Source organism: Lontra canadensis, unplaced genomic scaffold (genome assembly GCF_010015895.1).
Source record: "Lontra canadensis isolate GAN:19392208 unplaced genomic scaffold, GSC_riverotter_1.0 scaffold19, whole genome shotgun sequence".
In the NCBI taxonomy this organism is placed as follows: Eukaryota; Metazoa; Chordata; class Mammalia; order Carnivora; family Mustelidae; genus Lontra; species Lontra canadensis.
Genome location: NW_022631013.1, coordinates 19924986 through 19944145, shown reverse-complemented (window position 1 = coordinate 19944145; position 19160 = coordinate 19924986). Strand labels below are relative to the sequence as shown.

At 36.9% G+C, this 19160-nt stretch overlaps 1 protein-coding gene across 1 annotated transcript; it reads right to left on the bottom strand.

Moving 5' to 3' along the window:
• Positions 1-16750: 16750 nt before the first annotated feature.
• LOC116869539 (olfactory receptor 13D1-like) lies at positions 16751-17695 on the bottom strand. The gene has a single exon (XM_032860876.1). The coding sequence runs from the start codon at positions 17693-17695 to the stop codon at positions 16751-16753; it is 945 nt and encodes a 314-aa protein (XP_032716767.1).
• Positions 17696-19160: the final 1465 nt, after the last annotated feature.

The window sequence follows — 19160 nt, the reverse complement described above, 5'->3', positions numbered from 1 at the left end:
GGGAGCCTGCTTCCCCCACCTCCCTCCGCCTGTCTCTCTGCCCGCTTGTGATCTGTCTAATGAATGAAAAATCTTAAAAAAAAAAATATATATATATATACATATATATATATATATATATAGCTCCCTGTCTATTTAGGCTTCCTATTTTTCAAAAGATTTATTAGAGAGAGAGAGAGAGAGAGAGAGAATGCATGAGCAGGGTGAGGGGCCAAGGGAGAGGGAGAAAGAGAATCTTAAGTAGACTACCCGCTGAGTGCAGAGCATGATGTGGGGCTTGGTCTCATGACCCTGAGATCACGAACTCAAAAGCTGAAATTATTTTTTTTTAATAAAGATTTATAGGTTTCCTCAAAAAGTACTTGTGAAACCATAAGAGACTCTTAATCTCACAAAGCAAACTGATTGTTGCTGGGGGGAGGAGGGTATGGAGAGGGTGGTTGGGTTATGGACATTGGGGAGGGTATGTGCTATGGTGAGTGTTGTGAAATGTGTAAGCCTGACGATTCACAGACCTGTACCCCTGGGGCAAATAACACATTATATGTTAATAAAAATAATTAATAAAAAACATACATTATAAAAAATGACTTGTGATATTTTTATTAGATTTATTCATAGGCACTTGACATATATATCACTATTGTGAGATTCTTTTTAAAATATGTATTTAAAGTTTTTAATTATAATTTAAAGAAATTTGAGTATAATCTATATACAATGTTATGTTATTTTCAGGTGTACACCATAGTGATTCAACTCCTCTATATAAAATATGTATATTTTTAACTAGTTGTGATTGGTACAAGGAACACAACTGATTTTTAAAATATTGATCTTTAGGGGCACCTCGGTGGCTCAGTGGGTTAAAGCCTCTGCCTTTGGCTCAGGTCATGATCCCAGCCAGGGTCCTAGGATCGAGCCCCACTTTGGGCTCTCTGCTCAGTGGGGAGCCTGCTTCTCCCTCTCGCTCTGCCTGCCCCTCTGCCTGCTTGTGATCTCTCTCTGTCAAATAAAGAAATAAAATATTAAAAAAAATTGATCTTTAGACTCAGCAACCATTATTAATTCAAATAATTTGTTTATAACTTTTCTTCATTTTCTATTAGATAATTACATGTCTGGGAAAGTGGTAACTTGATTTCTTCCTTTTTAAGCCTTATATATTCTATTTCTTACCCTTTTTAAAATTTTTAAAAATTTTTAACATTTCTTTTCAGTGTACCAGAATTCACTGTTTATGTATCACACCCAGTGTTCCATGCAATATGTGCCCTCCATAATACCCACCACCAGGCTCACCCAACCCCCCCCCCATTTCTTACTCTTTAAAATTGAACTCTAGTCCAAAGTTGATAGAAGAGGCAAAAACAGGCATTTAAAAATCTCATTCTGGGAGAAAGACAACTGTCATATGATCTCCCTGATATGAGGAAGGGGAGATGCAACATGGGGGGTGTGGGGGGGTAGGAAAAGAATAAATTAAACAAGATGGGATTAGGAGGGAGACAAACCATAAGAGACTCTTCATCTCACAAAACAAACTGAGGGTTGCTGAGGGGTGGGGGGTCAGGAGAGGGGGGTTGGGTTATGGACATTGGGGAGGGTATGTACTATGGTGAGTGCTGTAAAGTGTAACCTGGAGATTCACAGACCTGTACCCCTGGGGTTAAAAATACATTATATGTTTATAAAAAAAATTAATTAAAAAAAAGAAAAAAATCTCATTTTGAACATTAAAAGTAATATATTTAATTTTTCCTTATTAACTCTGATATTTGCTGTGAGGTTTTGATAGGTATCATTTATCAGGTTGAAGAAGTTCCCTTCTGCTCTAATTTGCTAAGAATTTTTTAAAAAAATTATAAATGCATATTGAATTTATCAAATGCTTTTTCTGCATTTCCTGAAATGGATATTTTCCCCCTTTAATTGATATTGTGAGTTACATTACCCTGTTTTATTGTGTTCAAACTTCCTTGGATCCCTGAGATAAATCTTACTTGGACATTAGACATTACTATTTTATACATTGCTGGATTATGTTGTTATTATATATTTTAGGATTTTTAACTATTTTATATATTACTTTATTATGTTGTTAATATGTTATTTAGGATTTTTATATCTATGTTTGTATTAGAGTGACATATATTTTCCTTTCTTTTATTGTTCTTGTGCAGTTTTTGTTTCACTTTATACTAGGCTCAAAATATTAGTTTGAGAAGTTCTTCTTTTTTTATTTTCCTTTTTTTAAAGGATTTTATTTATCTGAGAGAGAGAGAGAGAAATAGAGCACAAGTAGGGAGATTGGTAGGCAGAGGGAGAGGGGAAAAGCAGACTCCCTGCCGAACCGGGAGCCAGGCTAGGTGGGGCTGGATCCCAGTACCCTGACATCATGAGCAGAGCCGAAGGCACAGGCTTACCCAGCTCAGCCAAATGAGCCAATTTTCTGAAACAAATGGATAGTTTTTCTGCATTCAAAAATTTATTAGAATTTTCTAGGGAAACTGTTTTGTACTGGCTTCTTTCTAAACAACTATTTCAATACTTCCTTGTGTTTATTATTTTTTTCTGCTCTTCATTTTTTTTTGTAATGCTTGAATTGAATGCTTAGTGCATTAATTTTCAATCTTTATTTTCATGCTTATACTGAAGATTGAAATATCTATTTATCCCTATATATTTCCTTCTAGAGTTAAATTACATTAACTGGTTTTGATGGTAATTTTATTGCCAAGTTCTAAATAATTTGTTATTTCCATCATGATTTCTCTTTCAGTCAATGAATTATATAGAAGCACTTTTCAAAATTTCTTAATATAAAATATATGGAGGATTTTTTTTTTTGTTACTGGTAACTAATCATATTGTGTTTAACTAGAAATTGTGGTTGAGTGTTTTTAATTTTATTAACATATAATGTATTATTTGTTTCAAGGGTACAGGTCTGTGAGTCGTCAGTCTTACACATTTCACAGCAACTCACCACAGCACATACCCTCCCCAGTGCCCATCACTCAGCCACCCTATCCCTCCCCTCCCAGCAACCCTCACTTTGTTTCCTGAGAGTTTTAAATTTTTAAATATTCATTAATAGTTGCTTTGTATTACCAATATGTGTTCTCTAGTGTTTGAATATAAAATTGTATAGATCTTAACATATTATCTAATTTATACATTAGAATGTATATTTTCTTGTATATATATTTTAATTAATATTAATAACTATAGAATTCATATCTTCTGTTTTCACATTTTTTTACCTGTCCATTTGAGAGAGGTGTGTATTAAAACCACTTACTTTTACTTATTGTCTTCACAAAATTTGTGTCTTTAGTTCTGGAGATTTTGTTTTCTTTATTTTGAAGCTGTGTGTGTAACTAGGTTGTATGACTACGTTGAAGATTATTTTTTCTGGTCTTTCTGCTCTTATGATTTTTGCTTCAAGGCCTATTTTGTCTACTCTAAGTCAATAACTTTTTTTGGTTGTTATTTGTCTGGCATGACTTTTTCTACTCCATTGCTTTTAACCTTTTGCCAAGTTTTATATGTTTTCCTTATAAATAAAATACAGTGTGATTAATGAGAATCCAATCTGAGAATCTTTGTTTTCTAACTGGTATGTTTAGCATAATTATAACTATTGTGATGGATACTAATGTGTTGAATATATATCTGTAATCCTATTTCCCTTATTTGTTGTTTTCATATTTGCTGTACTTTTTTATTTGCTTTTCCTTCCAACTTTCCTGACTTCTGTTAGATTGTGAACTTTTCTTTATTTTCTTGGCTGGCCTGAGAATTTGATATCTTTTTTCTACTGTTTTGTATTAACCCTTATTTTTAAAAGATTTTTTGTTTGTTTATTTATTTATTTGAGAGAGAGAGAGAGAGAGCGCGCATGCACATGCGCAGGGGCAGGCAGATGGTGCACAACCTAACATGGGGCTAGATGTGAGGCTCTATCTCACCACCCTGAGATTATGACCAGAGCTGAAACTGAGAGTCAGGTCCTCAACCAACTGGGCCACCCAGGCACCCCAACACTTATTTTTAGAGATGTTTGCCTAACTTCGCAAAGTCTAAACCTAACTAACATACTTTAGCCTTCCTGAACAACCACAGGGATCTTAGAACATTTAATTCTGATTGCCAGCCTCTCATATCATCTTCTTTATTTTGGGTTCTAGAACTTTATTTCCATGACCTTGTTTTTAAATTTGCATTTTTTTTTGCCTTTTTAAAGTATAGGCAGTACGTTTATAAATTTATTCATGTATTTATTAATTCTTTGTTGACTATTGCTTTTCTTTTTTATTCCACTCTTTCCATCTAGACTGAATTTTCTTCTTCCTTAGATATATTCTTTAATAGTTCACTTAATAGGGGCGTCTGGGTGGCCCAGCTTGTTAAGCATCGGACTTGATTTGGGCTCAGGTCATGATCTTGGGGTCCTGGGATCAAGCCCTGCATGGGCTCTGCACTTAGTGGGGAGTCTGCTTCAGGATTCTCTCTCCCTCTCACCTCCTTGCTCCGTGCATGTGCAGGTGTTCATATTCTCTCATTCATTCTCATTCATGTTTTCTCATTCATTGACACATAGAACAAAGTACTCTTAAAACACAATAGGACTGTTACTAAAAGCAGACTGCGCTTCCTATTTTAGAAATGATAGTAAATGCTCCTTGTGTAAAATAGCACAACTTCTTTTTAGACCCACTTCCATGTTTTATTACTGACATTATCTTTGCTAACATATTTTGCTTTATTGTAACTATTAATACTCATTTATTTGATATTGATGAGAAACCTTTTATATTTTAAAATGTGAGGTGATAGAGTTCTGCCAAGTCATAAAATATACTATGTACGTATGGTACACACAAAAGAAAAAGCAGGAAGAGGTCTTCTGTCACAACTATACAAAGAACCATAGTCTAAGGTTTTGCTAGACTTTATGCTCTTTATTTTGTAAAAGACAAGTGAAAGAAAATTCTGTATTTTATGTTTTCATCACAGAGGTGATATTAAGAGAAAATATTAACAAGTTATATACTTATTGAAAGATAATGTAATTCTGCACACACCATACTCTTATATCATTATACTTAGAATTTATTAAGATTTATTTCATCATTGTACTTAATGTAACTAGTAAGATAGGGAGATCAAATTCCCTACCTTAACCTGATGCTAGAAAACCCAGAGCATAAGAACTTCTTAAAATTTTGTCTTCTTTTACATGATTATTTTGTTGCTTATCTCTCTTCTCTACTATAATTTGCTTTTGCTTCATGTTCCTGAATTTAAATCTCAACTAGTATGCTGGCCTTTTTAAAAAATTTGTGTATACTTTAATTTCTTTTTTAAAAAAATTAATTTCTTTTCAGTGTAACAGAATTCATTGTTTATGCACCACACCCAGTGCTCCATGCAATACATGCCCTCCATAATACCCACCACCAGGCTCCCCCAACCTCCCACCCCCTGTCCCTTCAAAACCCTCAGGTTGTTTTTCAGAGTCCATAGTCTCTCATGGTTCATCTTCCCCTCCAATTTCCCTCAACTCCTTCTCTTCTCCATCTCCCCATGTCCTCCGTGTTATTTCTTATGCTCCACAAATAAATGAAACCATATAATTGACTCTCTCTGCTTGACTTATTTCACTCAGCATAATCTCTTCCAGTCCTGTCCATGTTGCTACAAAAGTTGGGTATTCATCCTTCCTGATGGAGGCATAATACTCCATAGTGTATATGGACCACATCTTCCTTATCCATTCATCTGTTGAAGGGCATCTTGGTTCTTTCCACAGTTTGGCGACCGTGGCCATTGCTGCTATGAACATTGGGGTACAGATGGCCCTCCTTTTCACTACATCTGTATCTTTGGGGTAAATACCCAGTAGTGCAATTATGGGTCATAGGGAAGCTCTATTTTTAATTTCTTAAGAAATCTCCACACAGTTCTCCAAATTGGCTGCACCAACTTGCATTCCCACCAACAGTGTAAGAGGGTTCCCCTTTCTCCACATCCTCTCCAACATACGTTGTTTCCTGTCTTGCTAATTTTGGCCATTCTAACTGGTGTAAGGTGGTATCTCAATGTGGTTTTGATTTGAATCTCCCTAATGGCTAGTGATGATGAACATTTTTGCATGTGTCTGATAGCCATTTGCATGTCTTCATTGGAGAAGTGTCATGTCTTCTGCCCATTTTTTGACATGATTATCTGTTTTGTGTGTGTTGAGTTTGAGAAGTTCTTTATAGCTGGCCTTTGTTTTGATTAATGACTATTTGCCATGAAGACAGAATTTCATTTTTTTTAAAAGATTTTTGTTTATTTATCTGACAGCGATCACAAATAGACAGAGAGGCAGACAGAGAGAGAAGTGGAACCAACCTCCCTGTTGAGCAGAGAGCCTGATGTGGGGCTCGATCCCAGGACCCTAGGATAATGACCCAAGGTGAAGGCAGAGGCTTTAACCCACTGAGCCACTCAGCCCCCCCCCCAGAATTTCATTTTTAACAAAGATTAATATGATGAATGTTCTTTTTGTTTGCCATTTAAGTATAGTCATGTTGGTCTGGTTCAATAATCTCTTTCATCACTGCCCTGAACACTGAGGTATCAGTTTATTGTACCATTCAAAGTCCTTTGCAAATTAAATCTTTTAGATTCGATGCATAAAATTCATATCCAATAGCTTTCTCACTAATTGCAGTAATGGTAATTATATTGGCTGAAGTCCCAATTTTTTCTTTAAAAAACCAATAATATACATTGTACCTACATATTAACACTGATATCCTGTAATCAACTCAGTCACTCTCATGGTGTAACTACTATTAATTTAGATAGTCTCTAATCAATAATATCTCATAATTTAATCATTTTAAATTCCCTTATCTGTGTTAAGAATATGAGTAACACAGAAAAAGAGTTCCTTCTTTCATTCAGGTTATAGTTTAACTTCTTTGGGTTGAACTTCAAATCCTTAGTGCTCATTACAGTTCCGTATTAGAATAGGTCCTGAGAAATGTTAGTAATTATATAATTTATTTGTTTGAAGAACAGCATTACAAGATATATAGGTGATTATTACATGAATGTAGAAGAATAGCGCTATCAAAAGTATCTTTATTGCCTTATGTGTATTGAATGTGAGACCGCGGAAAAGTATTGTAGGAATAACGAAGATACTTTTGCTGTGGGCTATTCAATGTGATGTGTCACAGGAACCAGTAGTTCCTACAGAAGTAGCTAAAAACAGATGGAATACTTCAGCATAAAACATATCATGTGACAGAAGTTTATTTATAACTTTCTCCTCATTACTTAGAATTTAAGTTTGGTTAATCACCTGATGCTTTAACTTGCTTCCCTCTCCTTTCTTCCTATCCCCCCGGAATAACAATGAAACAGTGTTAACTGTTCAGTATAGGAAACTAAGTTTCAAAGGGACCATTAAAATTTATTTTTCATTATTCCCTTGTTGGGCTTGTAAACAATATATTAAAAAGTTTTTCTTTTTAAATAGGATAACTTTTTTTTTTCTGGAAGTTTAAGGACGTTTATAATGACACTTTAAAAAAATTCATTTGTCACTCTTATTTCCACTAGAGTCTGTTTTGCATCACACATTTAACTTGACAAGTCTCCTGTGAATTTAAAAGATATGCATTTTTACTATTGGGAAAAAACCTTCTATTTCAGGAAATCTTGTACAGACTGGTTTAATAAAGAATAATCTCTTGGTGATGTGAAACAATCCTCTATTTTGTTTTGTTTATTTTATTTACTTTATACATTTAGATATTTGAACCTTCTATTAGTCACACACAATGCTGCCTTGTTTCCTCAAAAAAGGAAGCATAAACTAGCTTCTTCCTCAATGACACACTTATTTATTTTCATTTAAATGTCTTAAGGAGTTACCCAATTATCTAATCATATTGATAGAGTATTTCAAAACTTGAGTATTTGCCACCATTTACTTATTTATTTGTATAATCATAAGACATTTGATGGTTTCTTTATATAGAGCATAACATTTAAAAAATTTTGTCAGAAATATTTGTAATCTCAAGTCAAAAATTCCTACCAGTATGTCACAGTTTAAATTTCTTGAATCCCCTGGGGCTGTTTTGCCACTGGACAGAGTAGTAAAATGATTTTAACTTCTAGTTTTGCAAAGATAGTGTATCTTATATTTCTTTAGTTATTACATTAGTAAATGATGTCATCCCAATTTTTTCTCTTAGTGAGGGCACCAAACTGTGTAACATGGTAAGTAGTATATCAGTGTGAATTTGGAAACTGATTCCTAGCTTGGACTCCAATCAAGATGTGAGTCTTTCTAGCAGTGGGATTATATTATCATTATTTTTTTTTATCAAAACAAACAAGAAAACAAACAAACAAGCATGGATTATGGCAAAGCACATTGACTGGAGTCCAAACACTTAGATTTTGAGATAAAAAGAGCTTCATCAACATAGAAATGTGTGTGTGTGTGTGTGTGTGTGAGAGAGAGAGAGAGAGAGAGAGAGAAAGAGAGAGGGAGAAAGAGAGAGGAAAGAGAAGAAGTGATAGCTCTAAGAATTGAAAGAAATCCACCTGAAAGGGCGCCCAACAGTGGGGAGAGATAAACAGGGGTGAAAGATGAGGCTGAAGAGTTACAAAGGATCTAGATCTTGAGCAAATTTGCAGGTCATTTTAAGAGTTCTTTAACTACTTTTATTAAAGTATGATTGACATACCAAAAACTCTAGATACTTAATTTGTAAAACTTTATCTGTTTGGAGATAACCACACACTTGTAAAGCCATCATCACTATTAATACTGTAAACTTATCCATCACCTCCAAAAGTTTTCTCCTTCCCTCTTTGGTTTTTCTTCTTTGGAAGTTTCATTTTTGTTTTATTTTTCATTATCCTTGTAGCCTTCTGTAGGTGACTGTGCATTTGAAGGACCATTAACTTCTTCCAGTCGTTACAGACTGATTTTGGCAGGTAATGACCTTCTCCTGCTGGAGAAGATAGGACTACCTCTGGAATCTCTGTCAAGTGAGGCTAGAACTGGGTCACAGGGATACTTCTATGTCTGCAGTTGGGTTTGTGGTGGGTGGATTTATTAGTAGGGGTTTGTTAATGTGTAGCTCATACTGGGTCCCTGGGTGGATGGGACTGGTGTAAAACAAGGGGCTGCTTCCAGGTCCACAGTCAGACTGTAGATGGGGTGGGGACTGTTAGTGGAAGCCATTTGCGTGTGGTTCCTTCCAGCTCTGCTTAAGAGCAGGGCTGGTGGCAAGTCCAAGAACATGCAGTGCTGGAGCTAAGTCCACGGATGGATAGGGCTGCTTCTGGGTCTTGGAGGCCCACAGTTGATGGTCCTGCTACTGGGGTATTGTCCTACTTTCTCAAACAACTTTTCCTCAGTCTTAGGCTCCACTGATATGTTGCATCCTCTTAACTGGGTCCTGAAGCTTGCACAAAGACACTTGACTTTATGGATGGTTACCAAATCAGTGTTTCTGTGTGGAGACTAGACCTGGGGACCTTCTATTTTGCCATCTTGCTGATGTCATTCTTTCAATTTAAGAATTTTGGAAATTATCAAAAGAGCAGGAAGGTACTCATGAAAAAGCATTTTGTGATGGGAAAATGGCAGGAAGACAATATGGTGTAAGATAACATGATGAGTGAAATAAATGTGTTTTATTTATTGCACTTAGATAACACTGTAAAATCCCCTAGAGAAAATGTGTGATGTACCTGTAGATTTGGATTCATCATTTTATTTGTGGTTCATTGAAACAATGAGAATGGATGAGTTTGCTCTATGAGATAATACTAGAATTTTAGGTGGTGACCATTTTGTGGAGGGACATTAATATCATGTCAGTGTGTTTGCATTTTAGTTGGAAAACCAGACTAAGTTTTTGAATTGTTAGTGATGATGAACACCTTGAATTAGAAGGATTAATCTAGAAGGTAGACAGACTGCATTAAATTAGGAAAAATTCAGAGATTGTGAAACCAATTAGAACATTACTATAATATCCAAGCTGAAAGGTTGTCCAAGCTATAATCACAGGGTAGTAGAAGGGAGCAAAAGATATGAAATGGTCTTTAGAATAAAACAGATCTGTGTTCAAATTCTTTCTCACACATTAATGTTCATATTGTTTTGCCTTATCTAGAAGAGTCTAGATAATTCAGGCATTTGTTGAATGCATGAGTGAATTGAACTATCTCCATTAATTCTAAGAAGTAGTAGCGTACTCTAAAATATAAACTAATTCTAGTTCTAAAAATAAACTCAAGTGATATTTTCCTAAAGTTTATGACTAAGAATAAAAAGTGGAAAATATAAAAGACTGGTTTTGGCTTCATATAAGAAGATGTTTCTAATAACTATTGATTAGTCTCTCAGGAGGTGGTGAGGTTACCACTGCAAGAAAGGATGGATAACCACTCATAATGGATGTGTTAGAGGATATTCAAGCATGAAGTGTTGAGCTAGATGCTTGTAATTCCGTGAGATTTGGCTCTTGTGTTAACTGACCTTTAAATATTATTTGGCAGATTAGAATCTTATTTCCCTTGGAGGTGGATACAATACTTGATATCTGATATTGATATCTAGTAATTGCATGAGAAATACTACAAATAATTTAGATCAAGATCATTTTTGGTGACAGTGAGGAGATAGCCTGTTTTAGTTGATAATATGTTTCCGAGGTTTTCCTGAAGAAATTTTTTTTTCATCACAAAATCTTTTATTTCATTAGATGGGTTTAGATGATAAAGGTATCTTTTTATTGTTATGTGTTTCTTACTCTAGTTTTTTTTTCAAGATTTTATTTATTTATCTTACAGAGAGATCACAAGTAGGCAGAGAAGCAGGCAGAGAGAGAGGGGGAAGCAGGCTCCCCGCTAAGCAGAGAGCCTGATGTGGGGCTCGATCCCAGGACTCTGAGACCAAGACCTGAGCTGAAGGCAGAGGCTTAACCCACTGAGCCACCCAGGCACCCCTGCTTTTTTTTTTTTTTTAAGATTTCGTTTATTTATTTATCAGAGAGAGAGAGAGAGGGAGAGAGCAAGAGCACAAGCAGGGGGAACAGCAGGCAGAGGGGGAAGCAGCCTCCCCACCGAGCAAGGAGCCCAATATGGGACTCAATTCCAGGACTCTGGGATCATGACCTAAGCCCAAAGCAGAAGCTTAACCACCTGAGCCACCCAGATATCCCACATGTTTTTCATTTTTGAAGTGGATGAAATCTACAAGGTGCTGGGATCCAATATTTCTAAATTACTGGTGTGATAGTGAGGATACATTTTTTAAAGATTTTAAAAACTAATTAATTAATTTATCTAGAGAGCAAAAGTGGGGGTAGGGGCAAAGGGAGAAGGGGAGAGAGAATCTCAAGCAATCTCCATGCTGATTGTGGAGGCCAGTGTGGGGCTTGATCTCAACACTGAGATCATGACCTGAGCCAAAATCAAGAGTTAGATGTCTAACCAACTAAGCCACCCAGGTGCCCCGAAGACTGAGCCATCCAGGTGCCCTGAAGACACATTGTTTTTAAAAGTGCCTAAACTTCTTTTCTATAATTATAAGAGTAGAAGATCCCATCTGTTTTGGGCATAGACTCACTCCTTTGAGAAGGACCATAAGGAGGAGTGCTTTTAGTTGTCTACCCATATGTTTTTATTGGGTTAAGCTTAATGTTGTAGAGGAAGCAGAAGGTGACTAGCCAGGAGCTAAACAGGGAAATGGCTTTAAGAGGCCCTTATGAGGGAGTACATCTAGTAGATTCTAGGAGCAGTGATATTCATTAATGAGGTAGAGTTTTTTTTCTGCATCACTTTTTATTTTATTCTCAAGCTAAGTAGTCTGTTAAATGTGACAACCTCTTGAATGTATGTGTTTTGTATATACTCTTTGGGGTGTGAGATGGGCTGTAGAGAACTTAAGTACAATGAAAAAATAATTGTAAGATAATCAGAAAAATGATAGAAAAGAACAGTAAAGCTATCTGGAGAAAAGTTGACCAAGAACTAAGAAAATGTAAAAAGTCCTCAGCAATATTTGCAAGGGGGGATAAATTGTGTGCATTCATGCAGCATGAAGGTTACATTATTGTAATTATTATATTTTTATAATTTGTACTAAAGGAAGAAGTGACTCCTGAGTATTGGTGAACTTGGGAACAACAGTATTCTTAAAAATGACAAGTTTTTGAGACAGAAGATGAAAGAGCAAGAGTGAGAAAGAGATGGAAACAGAGTCACAAAATGACAATGAGAGGGAGAGACACAAACAGTATTCTAAAGAATCAGGGAAAAGGGATATACAGAGGAAAAGTTAGAGCCCAGAGCTAGTGAGGGAGAGGGAGAGGGAGAGAATGAGTAAGATTTTATCTTAATGAAGTCCCAGTAGTTCATTTTTGTATTTGTTTCTTTTGCCTTTGGAGATGTATCTAGCAGGAAGTTGGTGCAGCCAAAGTCGAAGAGGTTGCTGCCTATGTTCTCCTCAGGGATTTTTTAGGAAAAGATTTTATTTATTATTTGAGAGAGAGAGAACACAAGCAAGGGGAGAGGCAGAAGAAGAAGGAGAAGCAGAATCCCTTCTGAACAGAAAGCCCAGTATGGGGCTCGATCCCAGGACCCTGGGATCGTGACCTGAGCCAAAGGCTGGTGCTTAACTGAGTCACCCAGGTGCCCCTCTCCTCTAGAATTTTGATGGACTCTTGTCTCACATTTAGGCCTTTCATCCATTTTGGGTTTATGTGTGTGTGTTGTGTGTGTGTGTGTGTGTGTGTGTGTGGTGTAAGAAAGTGGTCCAGTTTCATTCCAGGAGTCTAGGAGTTGAAGAGACTGTCTTTTTTCCATTGGATATTCTTCCCTGCTTTGTCAGAGATGAGTTGACCATGTAGTTGAGGGTCTATTTCTGGGTTTTCTATTCTGTTCCATTGATCCATGTGTCTGCTTTTGTGCCAGTACCATACTGTCACAAATGGCCACCAGACACATGAGAAAACGCTCAACATCACCAGCATCAGGGAAATACAAATCAAATAACAATGAGATACCACCTCGCACTTGTCAGAATGGCTAAAATTAATGATTTAGGAAACAACAGATGTTGGCGAGGATATGGAGAAAGGCGAAGCCTCTTACTCTGTTGGTTTGAATGCAAACTGGTGCAGCTACTCTGGAAAACAGTATGGAGGTTCCTCAAAAAAGTTAAAAATTGAGTTACCCTATGACCCAGCAATTGCATCACTAGGCATTTACCCGAAAGATACAAATACAGTGCTCAAAGAGGCATCTGCATCCCAATGTTCATAGCAACAATTTCCACAAGAGCCAAACTATGAAAAGAACCCAGGTGTCCATCAACAAATGACTGGATAAAGAAGAGGTGGAGTATATATTCAATGGAATATCACTTAGCCATCAAAAAGAAAGATCTTGCCATTTGCAATGAAGTGGCTGGAACTAGGGAGTATTATGCTAAGTGAAATAAGTGAGTCAGAGAAAGACAAATACCATATATTTTCACTCATATGTGGAATTTAAGAAACAAAACAGATGAACATAGGGGAAGGGAAGGAAAAATAAAATAAGAGGAAAACAGAGAGGGAGGCAAACCATAAGAGACTTTTAACTATAGGAAACAAACTGAGGGTTCCTGGAGGGGAGGTAGGTGGGGGGATGGGGTAACTGAGAGATGGGCATTAAGGAGGGCACTTAAAGTAATGAGCAGTGGGTGTTATATACAACTGACAAATCCCTAAATTCTACCTCTGGAACTAAGAAAAAGATAATGCATTAGTAAGGATTTATAGGCTTATAAACAGTGGAAATGAATTCAATCTATTTTTTAAAAAGATTATTTATTAATTTATTTGACACACAGAGAGAGATCACAAGTTAGGCAGAGGGTCAGGCAGAGAGAGGGGGGAGGCAGGCTCCCTGCTGAGCAGAGAGGCTGATGCAGCGCTCCATCCCAGGACCCTAAGATCATGACCTGAGCCGAAGGCTGAGGCTTAACCCACTGAGCCAGCCAGGCACCCTGAATTCAATCTATTAAAGGAACTTTATTGGCTCACATAACTGAAAAGACCAAACATTAATGTTTTTAGACCCACCTTGAACCAGGAGTTAATAATGACATCAAGCACACCCTAAGTTCTTCCCTCAGCTCTATCTTCCTCTTTGGTGATTTCATTTTCAGTCTGGCTCTCCCCATGTATTGATAAAGATGGCCAGGAGAAGATCCGGGCATATGTTCTGCCTCTTAGAAACTGTTGAAAAAAAGAGTCACTCTTCTTTGATGCTCAGGCAACATTTCGGAAATTAAGTGAGATTAGCATGGTTTAGGTCACATACTACCCTGAACAAATCACTGTAGCTAGGGGATATTCATTTTTCATTGGCCCAGTCTTTGTTTCATGCTTATCATTTGATACAGAGAGTGTGTGTCAACCTCAGCCAAATATAGACTGAGCGTGGGAGACAGTTGATTCCTTAAAATAAAAAGATGTGTTCTTTTACAAGATGAGAGGATGCTGGGCAGACTAAAACAATATATACATTTATACTTGGAGGAGACTGAGAAAGAAGATAAAAAAGAGAGCAAAGAAAGAAAGGTAAAAGAAGGAAAAGGGAGCAAAGATGAGAGAGAGAAGGCAATACATAGAGACAGAGAGATATTCTTAATAAACGCATCCAAAAGCTTTTGATCTTTATAAAATCCCAATAGTTCATTTTTGCCCTTGCTTCCCTTGCCTTTGGCGATGTTCCTAGGAAGATGTTGCTGCGGCTGAGGTCGAAGAGGTTGCTGCCTGTGTTCTCCTCAAGGATTTTGATGGATTCCTTTCTCACATTGAGGTCCTTCATCCATTTTGAGTCTATTTTCATGTGTGGTGTAAGGAAATGATCCAATTTCATTTTTCTGCATGTGGCTATCCAATTTTCCCAACACCATTTATTGAAGAGGCTTTTTTCCATTGGACATTCTTTCCTGCTTTGTTGAAGATTAGTTGACCATAGAGTTGAGGGTCTATTTCTGGGTTCTGTATTCTGTTCCATTGATCTATGTGTCTGTTTTTGTGCCAGTACCATGCTGTCTTGATGATGACAGCTTTGTAATAGAGCTTGAAGTGCGGAATTGTGATGCCACCAACTTTGGCTTTCTTTTTCAATATTCCTTTGGCTATTCATGGTCTTTTCTTGTTCCATATAAGTTTTAGGATTATTTGTTCCATTTCTTTGAAAAAAAAATGGATGGTACTTTGATAGGAATTGCATTAAATATGTAGATTGCTTTAGGTAGCATAGACATTTTCACAATATTTATTCTTCCAGTTCAGGAGCATGGAACATTTTTCCATTTCTTTGTGTCTTCCTCAATTTCTTTCATGAGTACTTTATAGTTTTCTGTGTATAGATTCCTAGTATCTTTGGTTAGGTTTATTCCTAGGTATCTTATAGCTTTGGGTGCAATTATAAATGGGATTGACTCCTTAATTTCTCTTTCTTCTGTCTTGTTGTTGGTGTAGAGAAATGCAACTGATTTCTGTGCATTGATTTTATATCCTGACACTTTACTGAATTCCTGTACAAGTTCTAGCAGTTTTGGAGTGTCATCTTTTGGGTTTTCCACATATAGTATCATATCATCTGCGAAGAGTGATAGTTTGACTTTTTCTTTGCTGATTTGGATGCCTTTAATTTCCTTTTGTTGTCGGATTGCTGAGGCTAGGACTTCTAGTACTATGTTGAATAGCAGTGGTGATAACGGACATCCCTGCCGTGTTCCTGACCTTAGAGGAAAAGCTTTCAGTTTTTCTCCATTGAGAATGATATTTGCGATGGGTTTTTCATAGATGGCTTTAATAATACTGAGGTATGTGCCCTCTATCCCTACACTTTGAAGAGTTTTGATCAGGAAGGGATGCTGTACTTTGTCAAATGCTTTTTCAGCATCTATTGAGAGTACCATATGGTTCTTGTTCTTTCTTTTATTAATGTGTTGTATCACATTGATTGATTTGTGGATGTTGAACCAACCTTGCAGCCCTGGAATAAATCCCACTTGGTCGTGGTGAATAATCCTTTTAATGTTGCGACAACGTGGATGGAACTAGAGGGTATCATGCTTGGCGAAATAAGTCAATCAGAGAAAGACAACTATAATATGATCTCTCTGATATGAGGGAGAGGAGATGCAACATGGGGGGTTAAGGGGGTAGGAGAAGAGTAAATGAAACAAGATGGGATTGGGAGGGAGATAAACCATAAGTGACTCTTAATCTCACAAAACAAACTGAGGGTTGCTGGGGGGAAGGGGGCTGGGAGGGGGGGTTGGGGTTATGGACATTGGGGAGGGTATGTGCTATGGTGAGTGCTGTGAAGTGTGTAAACCTGGCGATTCACAGACCTGTACCCCTGGGGGAAAAATATATGTTTATAAAAAATAAAATTAAAAAAATATAAACAAACAGCATCCATCATGACCTCTATGGGATCAAGAGGCATGGTTCCATATAACTAGAAGGACTGCTGCAAATATATTATATGAAAAGATTTATATGGAAATTTTCTGTTGTAAGAATGAGAATTACACATTTGGCCTTACGAACACAATGCTTTCATTATACTGAGCTCTGCAACTTCATCCGGGACTACATAAAATACATCTCTCCAGATGTGTTCACATGTCCTAACACTTTCATATTTTCCATGATTTTAAGTGTCTACTCAAGACTTTCTTCAGAGCCTCTTTCACCTCCTTATTCCTCAGGCTGTAGATGATGGGGTTCAACATCGGGGTTACCACTCCATAAGACAGTCCAATGATTTCATCAGATGCTTTTGTGTCCTTTGACTTGGGCTTCATGTACATAAAAAGAGCTGAACCATAGAATAAGATAACCACAGTGAGGTGGGCTGAACAGGTAGAAAAAGCTTTCTTTCTCCCCTCAGTAGAATTAATTCTCAGGATGGAAGAGAGGTTAAAAATATAGGAGATGAAAATTAACAGCAGAGGAATCACCAGTAAAACAATACTTGCCGCTGTCATGATAAGCACGTTCATGGAAATATCTGAGCATATGAGTTTAAGAAGGGCCAGGATCTCACAGGTAAGATGATCAATAGTGTTATTTCCACAGAAAGGCAACACCATTGTCAGGGCTGTTTGCACTAAGGAATTCATACAGCCTATGATCCAGGACCAAGCAGCCATGTGCACATAAAGCACTCTGTTCATGATGATGGGGTACCTCAGTGGGTTGCAGAGGGCCACAAAGCAGTCATAGGCCATCACAGCCAAGAGGACACACTCAGTGGAGCCCAACCCAAGGGAGGCAACCATCTGCAGAGCACAGCCAATGAAGGAGATGGATTTTGTCTCGGACCTAAATATGATGAGCATTGGAGGAATGGATGATGATGTATAACAGATGTCCAGGAATGAGAGGTTCCTAAGGAAGAAGTACCTGGGAGTGTGGAGGCAAGAATCCAGTATGCTGATGATAATGAGGAGACAGTTTCCCAGGAGGATTATCACATACATGATGAGGCAGAGAAAGAACAGAAAAAGCTGGAGTTCTGGGTATTTGGAAAGTCCCACCAGGAAGAATTCAGTGACCGCTGAGCAATTCCCCATCTGCATGTGCCTGTGTCGCTTGTGGAGTTCAGATAATTATATGACTTCAGGAAATTTAAATTTATAATTTAGTTTAAAACATCACTTTTACCTGCAATATTTTGATTTTTCATTCAGCTCTGGGTATCAGGAAAGGCATGGATACAATTTTAACTTTATTGATGATGAAAGTGAAGCACTGAGAGATTCAGTACTTTGTAGGGCCGTGCAGTAGCAGAGGCAAAGCTACCAATAACCCCGAGAATTGTGCTGTGAAGTGTCAGGCCTCTAATAAAGTAATAGGGACAACATTATTCTAAATGTACATATAAATCTCAATATTAATGAATATTCTGAAATAAAATCTTTTAAAAATGAAGCTGGTTCTATTTTTAAAATAATACATCATGAACAGTTAACACCATGCCATTTAGCTTTGTGTGTGACTTTCAGTTGGTTCATGGTAAGATGTGGGAAAGAAATAACTTTGGCAATTTGTTGTGAATGTTAAATTACATGAAATATCTGAGGTGCCTATAATAATACATGGTTAAAACACTGTATCTGTAATTATAATACTTGTATAATTATATCATTGATTATAATTATTAAGTTTCTTGACTGACTCAGAAAAATTTATTTAGTGTGTTTAAGGTGATAGCACTAAAGTTTGAGGTCCTAATGGACAGACTCTGAATATTTTCTTGTCTCAGATTGACATATATCTATTCTTCTTTTAAGGATCAGTCTAGAATTAATCTGGAACTATTTGAGATGGATGCAAGGAGCATCCAGGGATTAAGTGGCCTGGGTCCACATTAGTACAATTTTTTTCAGAACTTGGCTTTCTCCTATGTCAGTATAAGTTACTTGTATTCCTAGTCTTTCCTAACACATGTATTCTTCTAAATTCTGTAATTATTCTCTTCTTTCTTTGTCACCAAAATCCTTGATGCAGATTTTATATTTTTTCATGCAAGTTAATATACTAAAATACTAATATTTAATGTTAAGTAACTTTTTCTCTTAATCTTTGTATGTGCTATGTTGGAATGCATCTCTGTGTCTTTTTCTTCTTTTTTAAAAAAGAGTTCACTTATTTATTTATTTGGCACAGAGAAAGCATAAGTAGGGAGAGCAGCAGGCAGAGAAAGAGGGAGAAACAGGCAGCCTGATCTGGGGCTTGATCCCAGGACCCTGGGATCATGATCTGAACCAAAGGCAGGCACTTAACCAGCTGAGTCACCCAGGTGCCCAGGTAGGGGCACGTGGGTGTGGTCTATATTATTTTTATTTTATTCTATTTTATTTTATAGCAAGAAACCTTCTGATAATGAACATAAACTGTGCTTATAACAGTTCCTGAAACAAAGATTTTATGACTCTTGGTAAGTATTCATATGGCTGGCCCAATAATAGCTAGCTAATATTTATTGAGAACTAATTCTGTGCAAGGCACTGTCAAAAGAACTTTACCCTATTAACTAATTTA